At 36.2% G+C, this 24,447-nt stretch overlaps 1 protein-coding gene across 1 annotated transcript in view; it reads left to right on the forward strand.

Moving 5' to 3' along the window:
• LOC125655766 (uncharacterized) overlaps positions 1-24,447 on the forward strand; it is a 75,285-nt gene that overhangs the window by 13,746 nt on the left and 37,092 nt on the right. The window contains exons 2-4 of the mRNA XM_056143517.1: positions 752-812; positions 10,929-11,093; positions 16,382-16,503. Of these exons, the coding sequence (XP_055999492.1) occupies positions 767-812; positions 10,929-11,093; positions 16,382-16,503 (333 nt within the window). The 5' untranslated portion in view covers positions 752-766. The remainder of the gene's footprint in view (positions 1-751; positions 813-10,928; positions 11,094-16,381; positions 16,504-24,447) is intronic.

Raw genomic sequence — 24,447 nt, forward strand, 5'->3', positions numbered from 1 at the left:
AATATACAAATATGTATATTGTGCTACGTCACATAGGAGAGGTCTATTCGTAGGTGACGTAATGAGGCCTCGACGGGGAGTTTGTGTAGTTTCACAGTATGTTTGAAGTGTCTACACAGCTGTGAATATTTTCGCGAGGAGCAACGATAGGGGCTTAGTAGAGCACTTACTGGATCCAGCAATGTATTTTTGTTTGTCGGGTTAAATTATGTAGTTTAGTAATCCAGTATAGGTATGGTAACTCATATTCTTTTGACCCATTGACTGGGATATTAAATGTGTCTAAAACTGAAGCATAGTTTTGAAGAATTTCATCTTTTGATGTATATATGATAGCAAAATTTAGAAAGTCACGAGGGCCGCCAATATTGAAAGCTGTCTCAAAGGTGAAGCGACAAGGTTTAAAACGCTAGAAATGTAGGAATGATATTATCTGACCAAATGACCATTTTTTTTTTTGTCAGAGATTTCACTGGCGAACTATTCAAATCTCCTTCAAGTTGGTTGGTGCTTTCGTACGAACCCTCTGGGTAATTTAAAAACAAGGGAAAAAAATACCATGGTTCCCAACTTCCATAACATGAGAGACAGAAAGTCAGTCTTTCGGGATTTTCCTTTACGCTGTTCAATCCTGTTTACTTTTAATTTTCATAATTCTCTTATAATGCGAAAATTATATACATACTGTCAAAGCAAAAATCTTATTTAGTTACCCGATATATGTGTACTAATTTTGCGTCTTGATTTACAGAAGAACTTCTCAGCCATGTTGTTTTTAATTGGAATACTGTACGTTGGAGCTATATCAACAGGTATGTTATTTTTAACGATAAACTAATTCTATTCATTATTCTGCTACTAGTTTCTGTTTATTGGAATACGTAGACAACACCATTTTCAACGTTTAATTTAGGTAAGACTGGATCAAGTTTCTTGACACATAATAAAGTTAGTTTTTCATCCCATACTTTGTTGTAATGGATCTTGCTTACGAGTAATAAATTTTACATGAATATACATGTTTTCCAGTTTAAAATCTAGGAGCTGGCTTAGATTGAGCGATCGAAATGAAAGAGATCGTTAATTCAGTTGTGAATACATGTGTGTTGAATTGAAGATATCTCTGATTAAAATGTTGCTCTCTCTAACAGAATTGAATTGCGTGCATTAATTGAATGAATGATCTCAATTGAAGAAAGCATTGATTTAATTATTGCATGCATACTTTGAATTGATGCACATATCAATTTAATTATTACTCTTTTCCATTAAATTGTAGTGTGCATCAACTCAATTGTTGATATCATAAAATTCATTTCAAGAGAGCAACCAGTCAATTATAGCGCTCACGAAAATTAAACGGAATTTAATTAATGCTATCGCCTATACAATACATTGATTGATTGTATATTGTTTAACGTCCCTATCGAGAATATTTCAATCATATGGAAACTTCACCACTGCTGGTGAAGGGCTGTGAAATTTAGGCCTATGCCCGGCGCTTACGGCCTTTGAGCAGGGAGGGATCTTTATCGTGCCACACCTGCTGTGACACAGGACCTCGGTTTTTGCGGTCTCATCCGAAGGACCGCCCCATTTAGTCGCCTCTTACAACAAGCAAGGGGTTACTGAGGACCTATTCTAACCCGGATCCCCACGGAATCCTATACAATACAATACCACTAATGCGCGCAATAACTCAGAATTGAAGATGTCAACGTTAAACATTGAAATTCCCGCCATCTATAGAGGCTGCCATGAACTCTTTTGTATTCAAGACCACAAAAATCATTAATTGTGACGTCACACCGTCTGTTCCGGTTTTGACAAGATTCATCGACATGTGATAGATTTTACGAATAAATATCTTGATGCCTTCCTGTCAAGCAGTTAAAGGGTTCTTACTACGATTTTTATTGCTTGTAAATTCATAGGAAATTCTGGTGTTTTAAATCGCGCTGGTATTATTTTTTCGATATAAAGTGTGCTTTAGTGATTATTTTGTATCGAAAGTGCAAAAAGGCCATAGAGGGAAATTTAAATTATGTCGCTATCAACCACGGATTTCTCAGCTGTGTACACCATTGTGCACTTGAGCACAGGTAGACGTTCCAACACGTCAAAATGCCACACTGGATCTTTTCATGACCAATAGGCCATCTCTGGTAGACAAATATACACCAGCCCCAGGTGTCGGCGACCATGATATCGTACTTGTTACATCCTCTGCTTCAGTCCGACGTTCAAGGCCTGTACAACACAAAACCCATCTTTGGAATAGGAATAATCTGAAAACCATGTAAGAGGAGTGTCGCATCCTGACCAACAAGTTCCTGGCATGTTTTAACATCACCAAACCTGCAAAAGATATCTGGGCCTATATCAAAATAAGCTTAATTGGTTTACAAGATCAACAAGTTCCATCGAAGATGTCGTCACCAAGATACTCACAGCCATGGGCTAATCGAAGCGTAAAGAGGTACACCCGGCAAAAGAAGCCCAACTTTTGGAAAGCGAGGCAAACCAAGAATGACAAGGACATCCAGAGATACCATCGTTTGAAGAGGGAGTTAAGATCAGCATGTAAAGCAGCAAATGACACATACATAAAGAACATGATCAGCCCTTAAAATATTCTGGAGTTTTATTAAGAGCATGAAATCTGATACCACAGGAGTAGCACCACTGAAGGATTCTACTGGAATTACCCACTCAGACAATATCAGGAAGGCCAACATCCGCAACGAACAGTTTTCATCGGTCTTTAACAAAGACTAGCAAACAGATATCATCCCCGACAAAGGTCGCAGCCTTTTGAGGACATGCCGTCCATCACAATTGGACTCGAAGGTGTTAGGAAGTTGCTCTCCAACGTCCAGATCCACAAGGCTACTGGTTCAGATGGAGTTCCCTGTAGGCTACTGAATGAGTTTTCTGATGAGATTGCTCAAATGTTTCAGGTACTCTTCCAGGCATCTCTAAAACAGGCATGTCTCCCAGTAGAGTGGAAGACAGCAAATGGGGTACCTATTTACAAAAATGGGGAGAAGAATAAAGCGGAGAATTATCGTCCAGTCAGTTTAACATCTGTGACATGCAAGATGCTGGAGCATATTATGTAGAGTAACATCATGCGACACTTGGAAGGTAACAATATACTCCATGATGCCCAGCATGGTTTTCGTAAGAGGCGTTCTTGTGAGAGTCAGCTAATACTTACCATCCAGGACTTAGCTTATAACATCGACTCCAAATGCCAGACTGACGTCATCGTACTACACTTTTCAAAGGCCTTCGACAAAGTTCCTCACAAGCGTCTTTTGTATAATGTAAAACATACGGTACCAATTTTGATGCACCAGATGCGCATTTCGACAAATAATGTCTCTTCAGTGATGCTCAACCGAAATGTTTGAAATCCGAAATAACTATGAAGTTTTAGAGCTAAATATAGCCAAAAACAGCGTGCCAAATAAGTTAGACCACTATGGGATTAGACACAGTCATCTGCAATGGATCAAATACTTCCTTGTAGACCGGGCCCAACAAGTGTTACTGGAGCGCGTTACATCATCTACAGTCCCAGTACAATCAGTAGTCCCCCAGGGTAGTGTGCTTGGAGCATTGCTGCTCCTGTTGTTTATTAATGATCAGCAGATTGTGTTTCAGAGGGATCTACAGCAAGGTTATTTGCAGATGACTGTGCCCTCTTCAGGAATATCAGAAAGGAGAAGGACGCCATCAAACTTCAAGAAGACCTAGCAACTCTACAGCAATGGGAGGGTAATTGGTTGATGGAGTTCCACCCCAAGAAATGTCAAGTGCTGCATGTCACCAACAAAAGGAAGTATGTAGAATACCCCTACAACATCCATGGACACGCCCTTGAAGTGGTTGATTCTGCCAAAAACCTTGAGGTTAATATCCACAAAAGTCTGAAATGTACTCAGCACATCAACCAGGTCGCCAAACTCAACATCCGCTTTTCTGCGGCGTAACATCCATCAATGCCCACGTGAGACCAAAGCCCTATGCTAAAAGACATTAGTCCGTCCCTTGCTGGAATATGCAGGTGTTATTTGGGAGAACATACGGCAGAACATATCAACAAGATTGAGATGACAAAGAGGAGAGCTGCTAGAATTGTAATGAATGGTTTTAGGACAACCAGCAGTGTCTCCAATATGATCTAGCAACTCAACTGGCCCTTACTACAGGAGCGCAGAGCCCAGGCCAGGAGTCTTATGATGTACCGGATTGTGTATCAGCAAATTGTCAATCCATCTACACTCCTGATACCAACGATTTCTCCAAGAGGAAACAACATCACCTTCCTTGTGCTGTATGCCATGACTAGAGTTTACCAGAAATCGTTTTTCCAAAAGGAATTAGGATTTGGAACTCTTTACCATCTGAGACTGTCATTGCAAGTGCCAGATCCAGTCCATCAGTATCCGACCATAGACAACGTGGATGCTAACTTTTAAAAGCACTTGCAAATATTTATTTTAATCACATAAGACGTCTTTGCACCGCATGACACGAAAATCGAAAATACACTTTAAGTGTTAAAGTACCATACAGGAAGAAGAAAAAAACAAAGCCAGATATGCATATTCTCGTTTGAGATTTTCGCGCCATTAGTATGTGACGTCATACGTGTCAATCGTGGTGAAGCGAAAAAGCATGAAAACATTTAAACAAGTTGTGAACAGCACATACATCAGGCTACTGATGCAAGTTCCATTATATTGTGTTGTACAGTTCATGTATATAATAATAATCAGCACAAAAAAGAAGAGTTTCTTTACTTTTACCAACGAGGCATTTGTGAACTTAGAACTAAACTTAGAAATAGTTCAAACCAAAGGAAAACCACCTTCAATGACGAACTGCATTCTAACCCATTTATTTCATGGTTTCAACATTTCTGTTTACAAATTAATAGGCTCAGTGTCCTTCAGACTGGACATAATCAGAGACTGACTTAGAGAACTCTTATAGCCTACCAGGCATTGAGGCAACCAAAGTCGCCGCGGGTCTGACAACAACAGAAATTTCTGTGTAGCAGATACTTTTTATATATATGCACCTTTGATTTCATATGCAACGATATATTGATTTACTGAACCCCCTTGCTTGAAGTTTTTAAGGATTGACACCAAGTACGAAATGACACCCCCCCACCGATTAAAATAATATAAAGAAGTAGAAACAATCCTAGTTAATAATCGTCAACAATTTTGAAATACGGCAGTTTTATTTAAAATGATGCTGCATGCGAACACGGTGAGAAGAAACTGCAACTATATCATGGATAACACCCCCCCCCCCTCTATTTTTAATAGTAGTGAGTGGGACGATTAGAGGTTATGAGTAGAGGTTATGACTTAGCACCATGTATTAAATGACAACTCCCCCCCCCTCTCTCTAACTCTCTTAAACACACATCATACGATTTAAGAAGTCGATATATTTTTAGATCGGTAATTTTAAAATCCGATACCCCCCTCCCATGAAAAAATCATCAATTAAATCAATATCGGTAAATTGGCTGTTTCCATCGACACGATGTAGGTTAATGCATCAATCTAATTAAAAACTTATCTTTTCTACCTTCTTTTGTAACGGTTAGAGAACTGATCTTAATTAGATTGGCTGATGCACGTTACACTCTACATGACGTATATACCTCTTATGTTTTAAAAAGAATACTATGATCTACAGGGGAATACAAAATGTTTGCGAACGAAAAGTGCCATTCTATGATAAGATAGATACTTACCAAAACGTTCTATCCTTTCTCTGACCGGGATCTCCGTCCGAGTCCGTCATATATTGTTGTTATAATATTAATGTTTGCTGATGGAAGTTCTCTTAGATTTGGCACAGCGGCAGGTTCAAACATGAATGGCTGAATCTTAAATACTAACGGGATGTCATCGATGTCGGAACATTAACTATCCATTCTGTATCATATTTATGATTTTCAATATAATCTATTCACACACATATGTTGCAGCAACTGACACGTATGACGTCATGACGTCTACATAATTCTAAAGAACTTTTAGTAAACTTGAAATCGCAGAATATTTCCCAAATCAATAACATTAAAACCTATCACCGTATATACTCGCCTATACGTCGGTCCGCCTATAAGTCAGTTGTATTTTTTAAGGTTATTTTGTAGGAATTTGCCATTGACCCGCTTATAAGTCAGTACAAATGTTTGTCAGAGTCGGTCGACAATTTCAATTCAATGGTGTAGTGTTTTTACCTGTGTTTCAAACAAGATTTTGAGAAATTAATAATTATGAGGTGCTCAATATCCAAGCCATATCTGTTTGGGGTTTAAACGCAACCCTTGATCTAGTATGGGCAATGATCCCTTGTTTACCTAAGCAATAGTGGTATCCTAATTACCAGTACCTGACACTGTGTTTACTTAATGGCACGCGCCTCGCGAAAACTGTTATTGTGGGATTCCGGTATAATGCATTGTATCAACAATTTTAAGAGTCAAGAATAATGATCTAAATTATCTGTTAACAATATTCAATCTTTATGAAATATATTTCAGCCGGTATACATATGGATATTTCAATATTAAATCGGTTTCGTAATTCAATGTTACCGATAAACGATAGATTAGTTGAAAGTATTAATTATAGCGGTATGAAAATAATTTTTAACTTGTACTTTATACATAATTTTAAAATACATAAACACTACAATATGTCTAGATAATCATTTGTGTGGTAGTCCATGGTAATCGTCGGAGTTGTTTAAAAAACACTACATTACGCCGCCCAGAATAATGCCAATCTTCTTAGAACGCGCCTATAAGTCGGATATACAGTTTTGGACCAAAAATTGACTCCCAAAAATCCGACTTATAGGCGAGTATATACGGCACTTTTCAACGCTATACACGACCATTCCTCACGATAAATTAAAGACTAGACTTATTGATATTATAGACAGTTGCTTCTTCAACAAAAATGGAAAACGAAAATATTCATATCTAGTGATCAGTCACTCAAAAACATACTTTGTTAAATACCAATCTGGTTCCACGAACAAGTACTCTGGAGCTGAAATTAAAAAAAATGCTAGAGTTCCTCATTGACAATATCTTCGTGGTCTTTGGTGATCAGGTCTTCCAACAGTCTGTTGGAATTCCCATGGGCACGAATTGTGCTCCTTTGTTAGCTGACCTGTTTTTATATTCATATGAAGCAGAATTTATTCAAAAACTTCTATGTGAGAAGAAAAAATCTCTCGCTGTGGCCTTCAATTCGACATTTAGATATATCGATGATGTTTTGTCTATTAACAATAATAGCTTTCATTCATATGTCGATTTGATATATCCCGGTGAGCTCGAAATAAAGGACACCACAGAGTCGTCCACTTCTGCTTCATACTTAGATATTTTATTGAAAGTAGACATTAACGGCAAACTGACAACTCAACTGTATGACAAACGGGATGATTTCAGCTTCTCCATCGTCAACTTCCCATATTTGTGTAGCAATATTCCAATATCGCCTGCATATGGTGTTTATATATCTCAACTGATTCGATATGCAGGAGCTTGTTCTGCGTATAGTCAGTTTTTAAATCGAGGCAAGCTAATGACAAACAAATTGATGGTACAGGGGTTTCAACAGTCTCGATTGAAGTCAGCATTTTGCAAATTATATGGTCGTTATAACGATCCAGTTCGTCAATACAACCTATCATAAGGTCAAATGCTGTCTGACGTGTTTCATACCGATTGTTAAGCCGTTCTTGGCACACTAATTTTGACTGAGGATAACTCCGTTTACCTGATCAGGATATAGGGCTCACGGCGGTTGTGACCGGTCAACAGGGGATGCTTACTTCTCCCAGGCACCTAATCCCACCTCTGGTGTGTCCAGGTGTCCGTGTTTGCCCAATTATCTATTTTGTATTGCTTATAGGAGTTATGAGATTGATCACTGTTCGTTATCTTCACCTTGCACGTGACTAGATAGCTCATTAGTGACGATGTGTCAAGCGGAAGCTTTGAATATGTGCAGATGAAATGCATGTTTGTATCAATTATTGGGAGTAATGAAACAAAAAACGTGCTTTATTATGGTTACTCATTCTGATTTTATTACTTTAAAAATCATCGTAAAAACCCTTTAATTACAAGAATGCGAAGGGGAGATGTGAAAAAAGGTTTCTCTCTCGAAATTCCTTACTCAACCAAGTCATCTGGAAAAAAAGACTATGCAAACTGTGGATTCATCATTTGCATAATGACAAGTTGAGTTTCGAGACATTTACATGAAGAAAGTGTACCGTCTACATGTACCTGGTGTGCGACTCGACTGAACCTTTTCTTTTCTTAATTTCTTCTTGCAAAAGAACGGGCTCAAATCTATACCGCTCCAAACTTGACTGTTCGTGACTTGCCACAAAACAATGGCAACGATGGCCCATAACGTTTGGCCTATTTCTTAAGACTTTGTCTGAGATCAGCCATGCAAGCGTGTCGGAAATCCAGCAGTAGGAAATTGACAAGTTATGGAATCAAAACACTAGGCCTATAACAATGTATTTTAAACTGAATGAATCAGCTATTAGACTGAATATATTGGGCTTGACCCCTTTGAAGGACATCCCTTCTCGACGACTCGTGCTGAACTGGCGCACCACTATGGAACTGGTTTTATAAAACACGTGACCTCACTCTCGCCTAGATATGGTAACGCTCTCATACAGGTTATGGCGCACAATTAGGGACAAAATAAACGACTATATATGAATTATGACAGTTATCATTTCATGTTATTGCACGACCGACAACATTTTCTGTGTACTTAGTTGCTTTAATGATTTAATGTTATTCTCAGACCAACAATGTGTTGTTTGTATTTACGTCTGCGTGACTTAAATTTGGTTATTAGATTACATTATTGTTAGTACGAGGACGTGTTCGATGTATGTTTTGCGTATATGTGACTCTGTGTTGGTTAGAATCTAATGTCATTGTGTACATGGTAGTTTTAGATTGGGTTCGTTTGGTTATAATTTGTGTTCCCCAACGTAAATAATGAGGAAATAAGACATATAATAACGCCATTTTGATTTAAAATGCGCAAATGTTTGACGCAGTAATGTTGTGTTCTATCGCATAGGACTAAATAATGTGACGTTGTTACGTCGTACTGTGTTCCCTAACGCAAACAACAGGGAACATGAAGTATGAGGCGTTGTTTTGGTATAGAGTAACGCAATGTTTACTTGAATGAGTGTGATACAACTGTGTTAGGTTTCCTTAAGTAAATGTCCAAAAAAGTTTAAGTATGAGGGGTTGTATTGTCAAAAAGAACGCAATGTTTTCTCGATTGAATGTATCTTTTTCCGCGCAAGTGTATTGGATAGTGATGCGCCCATGTTGTGAGACTTGAAGTGTGGGGTGTTGTTAAGTCATGGAATAACGCAATTCTTACTTGACTAAATGTGTGATATTTTGCTGATCGAGTGTATGAGCTAGTAACATGACTTTGCTGTGTTTTCTCGCGTACATTTAATGTCGTATAATAACACAATGCTTAATGAATGAGTTTCTGATAATTTTCTGCACACATGTATGCGCTAGTGCCTCCATGTTGCGTTCGCTAACGTAAGTAAACTCGTTCCAGTGATTACACATTTGAGTCATATGGTTTGCTCTTCATCAACTGAAAAATGATAAGCATTACCCGTAATGCTTCTGCAAAAATGTCGCCACCACTGCGGTATACTTCATGGACAACTCCGTATATAAAACAAATACATACTTTAGAAAGTACCACAGACGTTATTGAATTTTAGATAAATTCTCATACCTTCGTACGTTTTGTTATTGATTAGTTTGAATGAAAGAAAAAGCATACATCGCAGCTAATACAACGTCATAATGCACTGTTTACATCGATAATGGACCGACTTATATTTCCCGCGTTTAAAATGTATAGACCTAAAGTTGTGTTTCAAGATTCACTTGTCTCTACGGTCACACTGTAAAGCATATTAAGAACCTTGAAGTGTGAGACGTTAGAATAACGGTGTGTTAACTTAATCTCCACGAGTGTACGACGCAACGTTGCTGTGTTTTCTTGCGAGAATACATGGAAGGTGAAGATAACGAACAGTGATCAATTTCATAAATCCCATAAGCAATACAAAATAGATACTTGGGCAAACACGGAACACTGGATACACCAGAAGTAGATCAGGTGCCTAGAAGGAGTAAGCAACCCCTGTCGACCGGTCACACCCGCCGTGAGCCCTATATCTTGATAAGGTAAACAGAGTTATCCGTAGTCAAAACAGTGTGCCAAGAACGGTCTTAACAATCGGTATGAAACACATCAGACACCTTTATCTTCACCTTTCATGCATCATGTGTAGATTCATGATTGTTAATTCATCTTAACCCAGGTGTTCGGGGTGGGATCCTACAAGGAGATAAACGTTTTATAAAGGATTCTTTAGAGATATCTTTGAAAATCGTCTTTGCAAGAACCACTATAGTATAAAACGCCATATTGATATGTAACATTATCAAGTACTGTAGCTCCACATCTGCTCACAGCATTATTGCAAGGAACCATGACGGAACCACAACAGGTGTTATTTTAAATGTTAGATGACTTTAGAAAACAATCGCAAGGATGTCAAGGATATATCATATGTAAATTTAGTATACAAAAAGCTTACATGACGTTGGCACACATTTGTACACACTGAACGCCCCTTTTAGCCAGGGTGGTGTCATATAATTTGAAAATAAGTTTCAAATGGGAAAATACAATTGCTCAGGTGAGGCCGCTTGGTAAAATTATTTTTAGCTCAGAAAAAAATATTTAATTCAAACTCCACAATATTCTTTTTTTTTTATGTAGGACCGACGTATGGTGCGAGAAATTTTAATTGGTTTGCTGCACAGCAAGAATGTGAAGGAAAGGGACAGATGTTAATCAAGAACCAATCTTCAATACCCATGATAAAAAATCGCGATTACTGGATTGGCCAGTATAAAGATCTTTCCGGATGGATACATATATTAGGTATTCTGTATACAAAATCAAAAGTAAAAAAAATTGACTAAAACTGGATTTTTAACATCTGTTTAAAATTATGTTTACGTATGTTTCGTTTTTATTGTATTTTTGTTCAACTGTTTGATTGAAATTTTGAATGACATCAAGGCGGATGTTTCTGGTCAACAGGGGATGCTTACTCATCCAAGCCATCTGATCCCACCTTTGTTATATCCAGGTGTCCTTGTTTGCCCAACTCTCTGTTTTGTATTGCTTATAGGAGATATGAGATTGACCACTGTTCGTTATTTTCACCTCTCACGCCGTCTGTGGTCGATCAATGGCGTTTTGACGGTTGCATACTTTCAAGAATAGATACAGTTGGTTACTTTTGTTTTTTACATCTAATAAAAATCTGAGTAATTTTGCTTTGTTTTGAATAGAATAAAATTCATGGCCTAATACATAATAAATCAATGCAGAATGTGTTCAGAAGCGAATTCTTTCAGATTCTTACAACTTAGAAATTCCCCTCCGTTTGTTTATACATGTAACTATAAATACAATGAAATAACGTGCACGACTTGCTAGTAAACAAGGACAAAAGTTCAGCAACAAGAACTGCATTTGGGAGGTGTTTATTAACTAGTTTATGACGAATAAAATCTAACAGATTCAACAATAAAATTATGAACTGCTTAAAATATGAAGCATTTCATACCAATACAACCTATCATTGGGTCAAATGCTATCTGATTTGTTTCATACTGATTGTTAGACCGTTCTTGGTACACTGATTTTGATACGAAAAATTCCGTTTACCTGATCAGGATATAGGACTCACAGCGGGTGTGACCGGTCGACATGGAATGCTTACTCCTCCTAGGTACCTGATCCCACCTCTGGAGTGTCTAGGTGTCCATGTTTGCCCAATTATATATTCTGTATTGTATATAGGAGTTATGAGATCGATCACTGTTCGTTATCTTCACCTTTCATATGATAACTTGATGTCACCCATAGTTAAAAAATGTATATTAGTTCTGTTTGAACAGTCATTTCTAAACATTTTTCGAAGAGATTTTTCCTTTGATATGAACATTCTTGGCACAGAGGAAAAATTAACTTTTCTTACTTGCCACAATTGTATTTCTTCTATATGAATTATTTTGTCACAATATCTTAAAGATCCTTCTCAGAGACTTAATACAGAATGTTGACAGTTGGTTTAGGATTTCCCCAGCACTCTGAGCCATATGAAAGGACTTATAAGATACAGTTGGGGTACATTTTCAGTTTTGTACGGGTGTTATATTGGCTGGATCTCCATATAGGTTGCAAGTTTTTAAATCCTGCCCTTGCCTTTGATAATCTCTGTTTGATGTCAATTTCTGCTCCATTGTAAAAAGTAAGGAGTTTTAAAGCTATTCAAAAGAAGAAACGCATACCATTCCAAGGGTAAATGATATAATTGAAAATATTCTTCTTAAGAAGCATTGAAACAGAAAACCAATCTTATATGAATACTTATTTAAGATTTAAATTTGTCGAAATTCTAATATGCAATAGCGAGTTATACGTTTAGAAGTTTCCTCAATCATTGATAAGTATATATTTTAATCCTAACAGCCATATTGTGGGTTCAAATCATATATACGAATCACTAAGAAATACGTCACCTGAGATTACGTCTTCCTAGATAATTAAGGAATGATTTTAATTCTGGGGCAAGTTATACGAGTATAACCTGATTTGGGTCAGTTTACGCTTGTTTTATAATTCACTTCGCGGATTATAAAGCGTAAACTGACCCAAACCAGGTTTTATTTGTACAATTTGCCTCAGAAGTAAAGTCATTCCTTTTAATTTAATGCAAGAGACAAAGATACTAACCTTCGTTTATCAAAATGTACATAAACTCGGAAAAATACAAATCAATTAAGCCTCGCAATGATTCACTTAGCAACAACGATGAAGCTTTGAAGGTCACCTTCTTTAATCTTACTTCTACGGAGCCTGGCCCAGCCTACTTATCAAAAAATTGTATCGAAGGTGAAGTTTGTCATGATAGAAAATTTGTGTAGACTATGCATGTAATGCGTATTTCGCTTAACATTTAGAGATAGAGACGGACTTTGAAGTCGCTCATCTCCGACAGACTGAGAAAATACGGAGAAATGCATTGTTTAGACCTATCCAAAACAAGTCTTCAAATATCAGAAAATGCAATAATTTTCGTCTTCTAACTCTGTGAAAATTTTTATTACATGAAAATTTACTCTTGGATGCAACGTTGTCGGTAATAGATCCAACATAAGAAAATATATGTATTTATAAGCAAGTGACAAATTGCGATCCATATGTCAATGTGACTGACGTCATGTAAAATGTGACGTATAGATTTTTGGTTGCTTTGTTGAAAGATGGATCACCCCCCCCCCTTTCCCCAGTGAGAAATGTATTTCAAAATGAACAGAGCAATGCTTACTTATCTATTTCGAATATGATATCTTTGTTTTAATCTATTATTCGACCATCATACAGAGAAAGATGTTCTACAACAGTGATTTGCGTTCAAGTAGATGCTAATATTGACAACGAGAAAATAATATGTGTATCAAACCGAAGTATCTTATTGTACACGTTGACCATAGAAGGCTGAAAACAGTGCTGCAATGTAAATTTAGAGAGAGAAAAAATAGTTCCAGGATCTGATTGTCAAGAGGGTGTGCCCCCATACCAAACCAGGTTATACAAAAATAACCTGCGTTTCTTAATTTGAATTTAACCAATCAAAGGCAAAGACACAATAAGAATTAAATTATTCAATACAAGAGACAGTTCGGCTTTGTTAGGGCTACTATATATATATATATATATATATATATATATATATGTATATATATATATATATATATATATATATTTATGACTTATGTTAGTATTGTGATCTTTGGTTGATTACTCGGGTTAGCATGAGACAATCGATACAGCTCTGGCTCACTGAGATCAATTACATCGTCTACCTGCCATACTCTGATTACTGTAACATCTCAGTCTTGTGATCAGTCATCCAAAATTACTCTGTTGAACACCATTTTGATTCTATGCACAAGTACTCTGAGGTTGATATTAAAAAGATGCTGGAGTTCCTCATTGACAAAATCTACGTTATCTTTGATGATCAAGTCTTCCAACAGTCTGTTGCAATTCCCATGAACATAAATGTTGTTCCATTATTAGCTACCGTTTACTGTATTCCTATGAAGCATGAGAAGAAAACACATCTTGCTATAACATTTAGATATGACGTATCATTCATTAACATTCATTTCATTTCATTCACATATCGATTCAATGTTCAGAAGGTTGTATATATGGATATTACTAAGTGACTGTGGCAAAGAAAGGGATGATAATTTTGGAGATCAATCAGGAATTGAACATGGAGGATTTACATCGACAATTATTTGATATGAAGTATGGTACGTGTAATATCGCTATAATATAAAATTTAAACTTAGTCTTCTGTACCTGCTACATATTTATATATTATATTGAACAAATATTTCAATAGCGAACTACTCACACTTTTATGACAAACAAAATTACTTCTGCTTCTCCATCGTGTACTTCTCATATGTGTATTAGCAATACTCATTATCACCTGTATGAAAGGCGACGATAACGAACAGTGATCAATCTCATACCTCCTATAAGCAATACAAAATAGATAGTTGGGCAAATACGGACCCCTGGACACACCAGAGGTGGGATCAGGTGCCTAGGAGGAATAAGCATCCCCTGTTGACCCTTTACACCCGTCGTGATCACTATACCTTAATGATGTAAATGGATTAATCTATAGCAAAACTCAGTGTGCCAAGAATGGCCTAACAATCGATATGAAACATGTCAGACAGCCTTTGACACAATGATATGTTGTATTTACAAATTAGATTAGATTAATTTGTATTGCTTGTAGGAGTTATGAGATTGATCACTGTTCGTTATCTTCACCTTGCATCGTTATAACGAGCGTAGAATTTGCGAAACATTGACTTTAAACTAGACTGGTGGAACTCCTGCACCATCAACTTGTTTGTCAGTAGCCTTTTTCGATTTAAAAACTGATCATAAGCAGAACAAGCTCTTGCGTATCGAATCAGTTGAGAGATATATGCACACCATTTGCAGGTGATAATGGAATATTGCTACATAAAGATGGGAAGTTGACGATGGAGAAGCCGAAATACTCTCGTTTGTCATACAGTTGAGTTGTCAGTTTGCCGTCTACTTTAAATACAATATCTAAGTATATTTTCGATTACTCATTGTTCGTCATCTTTACGTATTCATTTTTTAGATTGATCAATATTTGTTATTTTCACTTTTTCAGTAGTCTTTTATATATTTATAGAACTCGATAGGATAGGAATGTGAGGTCATTCCACTGTACCATTGCTAACAATGCGTTTGATTCTAAGTAATAAAAGTACAAATCATAAGAACGTAACAAAGAGGACACAATCTTCCAACCTAATACTGTGGGTTTTTATGTAGTGTAAATACAAGTTTATTCCGTCCATGACCTTCGGGACCTTATACAGTTTCTAAAGTTTTGTGTAGGGATTTGAAAGCAGTCATCTTTGCAATCATCGTTTTCTGAAGAAACACAAGTTATCAAACTAGTACGCAGGCATTTTCATGTATATAATCGATGGACGTTTTTTCACACCAAAACATGAAGCATTAAAATGCATATAAGAATATTTTAAGATATTTTGAAATTTTCATTAATGCTTTCCTACATTCCATTTATTGAAGTTTCCATACACAATGACCAATTAGGGTTTAGTGTTTTATATAGTATTAAAATGCATATTAGAAAAAACAGTCACAAGGATACAGTTTGAGAAACTAACTTATCATGCTATTGCCCTTCTATAGTGTAAAATCAAATTTTACTTAGTCGCTCCAAGACCCTTGGGACTATTGTAAGAATGCAAGGTGAAGATAACGAACAGTGATCAATCTCATAACTCCTACAAGCAATACAAAATAGATAGTTGGGCAAACACGGACCCCTGGACACACCAGAGGTGGGATCAGATGCCTAGGAGGAGTAAGCATCCCCTGTTATTCGGTCACACCCGACGTGAGCCCCATATCCTGATCAGGTAAACGGAGTTATCTGCTCAATTCAGCTATATGGCCCGTGGTTTTCTTATTAAACCTCACTTGATAAACGTTACATTTTAAACTGTTTATATCATTGTTGATAAAAGGTACTACCTGGAACATTTCTTTATTAGGTTGTTACAATGCTTCTGATGTATTACCCCAAAAGGAGAAAGAAATACATATGGAAATACCATCACCTGGACTCTGCCAAGTCAACTGTATTTCAAGGGGAATATATTATTTTGGAATACAGGTGATTATGATACCATTTCTATCTCTGATAATAAATCATAACTCGACAAACTAACACGCCCATATGTTAGTTAGATATTGCAAATTCAATAGATATGTACATGAGAATACTTCGTGCCAATTTCAGGGTGTATATTTTTCAAATGTTTTGTAGGAACCTTAAGGAATTCACTTTTCTAAACTTCATGAAAATGAAATGAGAATGTTTAGTTTATAAACACAGTCTTCAATATAAAAAAGGATTGGACAACAACCTATAAGCCTATATACAATTCATCCTCTCTATATATAATTACATAAGTTTTCATGGCACAAGTGTACACATACAAATGGAGATGTTTGAAAGTGAAAGGTACACATTTTTCTCAAAATGTACAAAAAGGAAAACTGTGGAAAAAATATGAAAAGAAAGGGACACTAGGCCTAATAAAGAAAGGAGAAAATGTTCAATCCTCATTGTTTACAAAATGGCTGATAAAATGGCTTATAAACTATGCATAAAACAAAAGAGTGAGGGATTTGAATCTTAGTAATAAGATTGCTTGATCAAAGCGCTGACTTCCATACATGATTTATATTAACAGTTATAGGCAAATCATCTTTTCCACATCTAAATAGTTTTCAAAATCAACGTCATCAACGAGTATGACTTTTCGACACTTTGCACAACCCTTCCTCACAATAGATTAAAAGACAGCTAATTAAGGATTGATAACAGCTTCATGATAGTTATTCTATAAGCTATGTTACAGGGGAGCTTTGTCTTATTAAGTCCTCAGAATGGCATCACAATACATTTGATCCCATTTTTATCCCCTCGTTCAACTAGTTTCGAAAGGATATGGCATCGTTGCTGTACGTGTGTGTGTAGGTGTGTGTCCATTACAGCCTGTGGGCAACATTTAAAGAAAACCCTTGCACTAAGGATTATCACACTTTGCATACTTCTGTAAGAGGACGAACTCTGTTTATTTTCAAGTAAATATGTGAGGTAGTTTTTGAAATATTGCGTCATTACAACAATTAAACTGTGGAATTGTATGGACGACTTAACAATACAGACTACCAGATAATGTGAAAGTAAGATTAGAATAGTAAATTTAAGAGAATGGGGAGGGAGGGTTAAGTATTGAACTATTATGAATCCCGGTTTATTAACAGCGTACGCGAATTCAGCTGGTAAGTTGATGAGCTAATTTTGTGTTCATATGTTGCTATATTACATGTATGTAAAGTTACCGTGCACAAATCTTGAGACGCTGTGTATGAATTAAAAGTGTCATTCGTCAGCAAGCTTTGAGTAATTAAAAATAATTTGATAAACATATTTTGAACATCGCGGTTTCATTACCAAGCGTGTCAGTTAACAATACAGAGTTAATTTGTGAGGCTTTGGGAAGTACTTAATTCTTGAAAGCAAAACGGACATTTGACAAGCTTAAGTGATCTCTCATCACCGGGATATTTTCGTCCCGCTTCATTACCAAAAATAAAGTTACTTTCGTGGAAATCGTTATATTTGATGCATTATACTTGCAACTGTAAGGGAGGTAAATTACCAAACTTTAGAGCATACGTGATGTGTTTCTGCTAGGAATAATGGAAACTGTCCAACCACGTATGCATGTTATGCCCCCAGCAAGATGGTTTGCATCTGTTTGTTTGCCAGTTGGTATACATAGTGTTGCCCATTTAATATACATGTACAGTGTATTTTGGAACCTTTCCTTGATACACAAGGTACCTCTTTCGCTGAGAGAGAGAGAGAGAGAGAGAGAGAGAGAGAGAGAGAGAGAGAGAGAGAGAGAGAAGGAGAGAGGTGATGAGAGCAGAAATAGACTGGGATTGGATAAAGGAGATATATGAATTGAAAGTAGTTTCTGTATGATAAATACTTCATAATTACTCTCATAAAAACTATACATACATATTATTATAAAAACATGTTTGTCCCCATTCCTCATTTATGCCTAAATAATGTATATGTTCATAACATTCCCATGTTGCGAGGGGATGGTCTGCTTAGTGGTGCTCTAGTTTTCAATTTTGTTGCAACGACAACATGGCTCTGTTTCATAAAATTTATCTTTTCTTTTGAATTACTTATTTATCAAATTCGTTTTACAAAATTAAACCCAAGGAATAGGAGTGATTTCTACTTATTCTATCTGACATAAAGTAGAAACAGTTTACTCCCTTTCTGCGTAAACTATCCCAATTTACTTTATATCGTAAAATTACTTTCATTCCTTAACGAAGTATGAGAAAAAGTCAATGACGAATGATATTTTTCATGACACTGTCCTGCCTATCGTTAGAAAACTTTCCGGAAATAACATTTTAGAAATAACCTTTACTTCTGTTTTTATACGATTTTTCTTTTATTTCTATCTTTTTATTTACTTGTTCTTTTTAGGTTTTGGAATTAAAAGGATAAATTCGTTAAAACTAGAAGAAGAAACAATATATATACAACAGGGGATGTTTACTCCTCCTAGGCACCTGATCCCACTTCTGGTGTGTCCAGGGGTCCGTGTTTGCCCAACTATCTATTTTGTATTGCTTGTAGGAGTTATGAGATTGATCGCTGTTCGTTATCTTCACCTTGCATTTAGAACTGTTTATGATAAAGAAATGAAAATTACGAAAAGAATTTTTAATCCAATAACTAGAATAGGAATTAAAATGTGAAATGAAATATTCATATTTATAGATTTATTGAATCAATAACTAGAACTAAAATTAGAAACCAAAAAGTAACTAGTTCTAATTGTAACGGGGACCGTTACATATGTTCCCCAAACCTCCCCCAATTAAAAAGTGATGTTCTTGTGAATCTATAGCAAAAAATCATTTTATTTTAGCCTTTAATTACATGTAGTACGTTTAATATGGTCATTTCAGTACCAAAAAATGAAAGAAAGCGTTGCACGTGCATACACGCGCACGCGTGTATGATTCCGAATTTTTGTTGATGTCGTTCAACAGGCATGTGTATGATATACCCAGAGTGTGAATTTCATAACGTTTCCACCAAATATAAGGAAGTTATAGCGATTTTAAAATCGTCCAATCAGAATTCAGGACACGTGCATGCACGTGCTGAGCAGTAATTCTAACCACAGCAATTTGTAAGGAGTACCAAGACACATCTAAACCATTAATATCAATAGAATTTGATGAAAACAAAAACGTTATCCTCCTTTAAAAATTGAACATTTAAAAAACGTTGCACGCGCATGCGCGTGTACGTTGGTATTTTTTTGTTACACCAATATATAGATACACATATGGTCTACGTATGCTGTGAATATCATCTCATTCGCTTCATAAATAAGATAGTTACAAACGTTTTAGTATTATCCAATCAAAATGAAGCGCACGTGCATGCGCGTGCAAATTGGTAATTTTGACCATGCAAATCAGTTAAGGGTCTCAATATCTACCTATGATATGGATTTCAGGCCATTTCAATGAACAACAAAAAAGTTAGACTGATTCCAAAGTTAGTGTACAAATTTTGTAATGCGCGTGCACGCGCATGAGTGCGAGTGCTGACAAAATAACTATTATTTTTCATATGTACACATGATACACTATCATCTTATTTAGGTTTTATATCGCTTCCTTCAATATTCTGATTTTCCATTTTTTGTACCAAAATTGCAATGCACGTGCGCGCGCGTGCATGCACGTGCAGACAAAATGACTATTACTATGCAGATCTACAAACGCTATACTATCATCCTGGAAAGTTTCATATCGATCCCTTTTGTATTTTCTGAGAACACTACCGGACAAAAAAGTACCGGAGAAAAAGAATAATAATAATAATAACTAGATGCGATCTCGTTGTGAGCAACGAGTGGGTCTTCCGTCCAATTTTAGATGTGATGAGATAAGAATTTGACCGAGATTTTCGTTTATAAATAATGATACAAATATATTGTCTAGACGTACAATTTAGCTTCGGTAATGTTTTACAAATATTGATCATTTAAGTGCTATAAATTAAAGAATCCCTGCCGCTCTCGGCCACTAATTAAAGGGGTCAGCCTTTTTTTCGACAAAAAAGTTAATAATGTTATTTACTGCGATATAAATTCGAGACTGACCAGGCGAGTCATGTCGCCCGGAGGCCTATCTTTTTAAATATCATTCTAGATATATCTCGCAAAACTGAACAAATTTTGTTCTACATGTCTTATTAAACTTTTCTTGAGAAAAAAGTTATTTATTGCGACATTTATCCGACTGTTAAGGCGAGTCATAAGGCCCGTGGGCCTTTTTCTTGATATTATTTGAAAAATCTTGCAAATCTGAAAAACTTTTGTTCTACATGTCTTATCAAAAGTTTTTCGAGAAAAAAGTTATTGATTGTGACACTAATCAAACTGTTCAGGCAAGCCATGAGGCCCGTTCGCCTTTTTCATGATTTTGTTCGAAAGATCTTGCAAAACTGAACAACTTTTGTTCTAGATGTCTTATTAAAAGTTTCTTGACAAAAATGTTAGAGATTGCAACAATAACCCAACTGTTCAGGTTAGCCATGAGACCCGTAGGCCTATTTCTTAACATCGTTAGTTAACGCTTGCGAAACTGAACAACTTTTGTTCTACATGTCTTGTCAAAAGTTTCTCGAGAAAAAAGTTATTAATGTTATTAATTGTGATACAAATTCGACTGTTCAGGCGAGCTATGATGCCCGGAGGCCTTTTTGTAGATATCATTAGATAGATCTTGCAAAACTGAACAACTTTTATTCTACATGTCTTATCAAAAGTTTCGTGAGAAAAAAGTTAATCATTGTAACAGAAATTCAATGGTTCAGGCGAGCCATGAGGCCCTTGGGCCCATTTCTTGATATGGCACGAAAGATCTCAATAAACTGTACAACTTTTGTTATATATCTCTAAACAAAATATTTACGAGTAAAAAATTATGATTTAAAACGTGGAAAAAAATTGGACACATTTTAAAACTCCATTTTCGACCGCTACCGAGCTTCCATACTAGACACTTCCGGAAATTTTTAAAACCCAGGTGCACAACTACAACATGTCGTCTAACATCACTGAAAATTTCAGCACTCTAGCTTTTATCGTTTTTGAGTTTTTGTCTGGACAAAATGGTCATCTGAAAATCGATAAAAGGGAGATAACTCCCAACCGGAAGTGATTTTTCAAAAATTGAAACGGCGGTACAAACTTCAAATGGCAACGCATCAACCCTGAAAATTTGAAGTAAATCGATCCAGCCATCTCCGAGAAATCTTCTGCACAAAAATCGGTAAGGAGAAAAAAAAAAAGAATAATAACTAGATTCGATCTCGTTGCGAGCAACGAGTGGGTCTTCCGTCCAAATTTAGATGTGATTAGATAAGAATTTGACTGGCATTTTCGTTCATAAATAATGATACAAATATATTGTCTAGACGTACAATTTAGCTTTGGTAATGTTTTACAAATATTGATCATTTAAATGTTATAAATTAAAGACTCTCTCTACCTCTCGGCAACTAATTAAAGGGGTCAGCCTTTTTTCGAGAAAAAAGTTAATAATGTTATTTACTGCGATACAGATTCGACTGATCAGGCGAGTCATGCCGCCCGGAGGCCTATTTTTTTTTATATCATTCTAGATATATCTCGCAAAACTGAACAAATTTTGTTCTACATGTCCTATGGAAATTTTCTTGAGAAAAAAGTTATTGATTGCGACATTTATCAGACTGTTAAGGCGAGTCATAAGGCCCGTGGGCCTTTTTCTTGATATCGTTTAAAAGATCTTGCAAACCTGAACAACTTTTGGTCTACATGTTTTATCAAAAGTTTCTCCAGAAAAAAGCTATTGATTGTGACACTAATCAAACTGTTCAGGCGAGCCATGAGGCCCGTTCGCCTTTTTCATGATGTTGTTCGAAACATCTTGCAAAACTGAACAACTTTTGCTCTAGATGTCTCATTAAAAGTTTCTTGTCTAAAATGTTATAGATTACAACAATAACCCAACTGTTCAGGTGAGCCATGAGACCCGCAGGCCTTATTCTTAACATCGTTTGTAACGCTTGCGAATCTGAACAACTTTTGTTCTACATGTCTTATCAAAAGTTTCTCGAGAAAAAAGTTATTAATGTTATTAATTGTGATACAAATTCGACTGTTCAGGCGAGCCATGACGCCCGCAGGCCTATTTTTTGATATCATTAGATAGATCTTGCAAAACTGAACAACTTTTATTCTACATGTTTTATCAAAGTTTCGTGAGGAAAAAGTTAATCATTGTAACAGAAATTCAATGGTTCAGGCGAGCCATGAGGCCCATGGGCCCATTTCTTGATACGGCACGAAAGATCTCAATAAACTGTACAACTTTTGTTATATATGTCTAAAAAAAAATATTTACGAGTATAACGTTATGCGACATTTATCACTGTTAAGGCGAGTCATAAGGCCCGTGGGCCTTTTTCTTGATATCGTTTGAAAGATCTTGCAAAACTGAACAACTTTTGTTCTACATGTCTTATCAAAAGATTTTTGAGAAAGAAGTTAGTAATTGTGACACTGATGAAACTGTTCAGGCGAGCCATGAGGCCCGTTGGCCTTTTTCATGATGTTGTTCGAAAGATCTTGCAAAACTGAACAACTTTTGTTCTAGATGTCTTATTAAAAGTTTCTTGACAAAAATGTTATAGATTGCAACAATAACCCAACTGTACAGGTGAGCCATGAGACCTGCAGGCCTATTTATTAACATCGTTAGTTAACCCTTGCGAAACTGAACAACTTTTGTTCTACATGTCTTGTCAATAATTTCTCGAGAAAAAAGTTATTAATGTTATTAATTGTGATACAAATTTGACTGTTCAGGCGAGCCATGACGCCCTGAGGCCTAGTTTTTGATATCATTAGATAGATCTTGCAAACCTGAACAACTTTTATTCTACATGTTTTATCAAAGTTTCGTGAGGAAAAAGTTAATCATTGTAACAGAAATTCAATGGTTCAGGCGAGCCATGAGGCCCATGGGCCCATTTCTTGATACGGCACGAAAGATCTCAATAAACTGTACAACTTTTGTTATATATGTCTAAAAAAAATTATTTTTACGAGTATAACGTTATGCGACATTTATCACTGTTAAGGCGAGTCATAAGGCCCGTGGGCCTTTTTCTTGATATCGTTTGAAAGATCTTGCAAAACTGAACAACTTTTGTTCTACATGTCTTATCAAAAGATTTTCGAGAAACAAGTTAGTAATTGTGACACTGATGAAACTGTTCAGGCGAGCCATGAGGCCCGTTGGCCTTTTTCATGATGTTGTTCGAAAGATCTTGCAAAACTGAACAACTTTTGTTCTAGATGTCTTATTAAAAGTTTCTTGACAAAAATGTTATAGATTGCAACAATAACCCAACTGTACAGGTGAGCCATGAGACCTGCAGGCCTATTTATTAACATCGTTAGTTAACCCTTGCGAAACTGAACAACTTTTGTTCTACATGTCTTGTCAATAATTTCTCGAGAAAAAAGTTATTAATGTTATTAATTGTGATACAAATTTGACTGTTCAGGCGAGCCATGACGCCCTAAGGCCTAGTTTTTGATATCATTAGATAGATCTTGCAAACCTGAACAACTTTTATTCTACATGTCTTATCAAAAGTTTCGTGAGAAAAAAGTTAATCATTGTAACAGAAATTCAATGGTTCAGGCGAGCCATGAGGCCTATGGGCCCATTTCTTGATATGACACGAAAGATCTCAATAAACTGTACAACTTTTGTTATATATGTCTAAGCAAAATATTTACGAGTAAATAGTTATGATTTAAAACGTGGAGAAAAATGAGACACTTTTTTAAACCCCATTTTCGACCCCTACCGAGCTTCCATACTAGGCACTTCCGGAAATTTTTAAAACCCAGGTGCACAACTACAACATGTC

The sequence above is a fragment of the Ostrea edulis genome, chromosome 7, assembly GCF_947568905.1.
Source record: "Ostrea edulis chromosome 7, xbOstEdul1.1, whole genome shotgun sequence".
Taxonomy (NCBI): domain Eukaryota; kingdom Metazoa; phylum Mollusca; class Bivalvia; order Ostreida; family Ostreidae; genus Ostrea; species Ostrea edulis.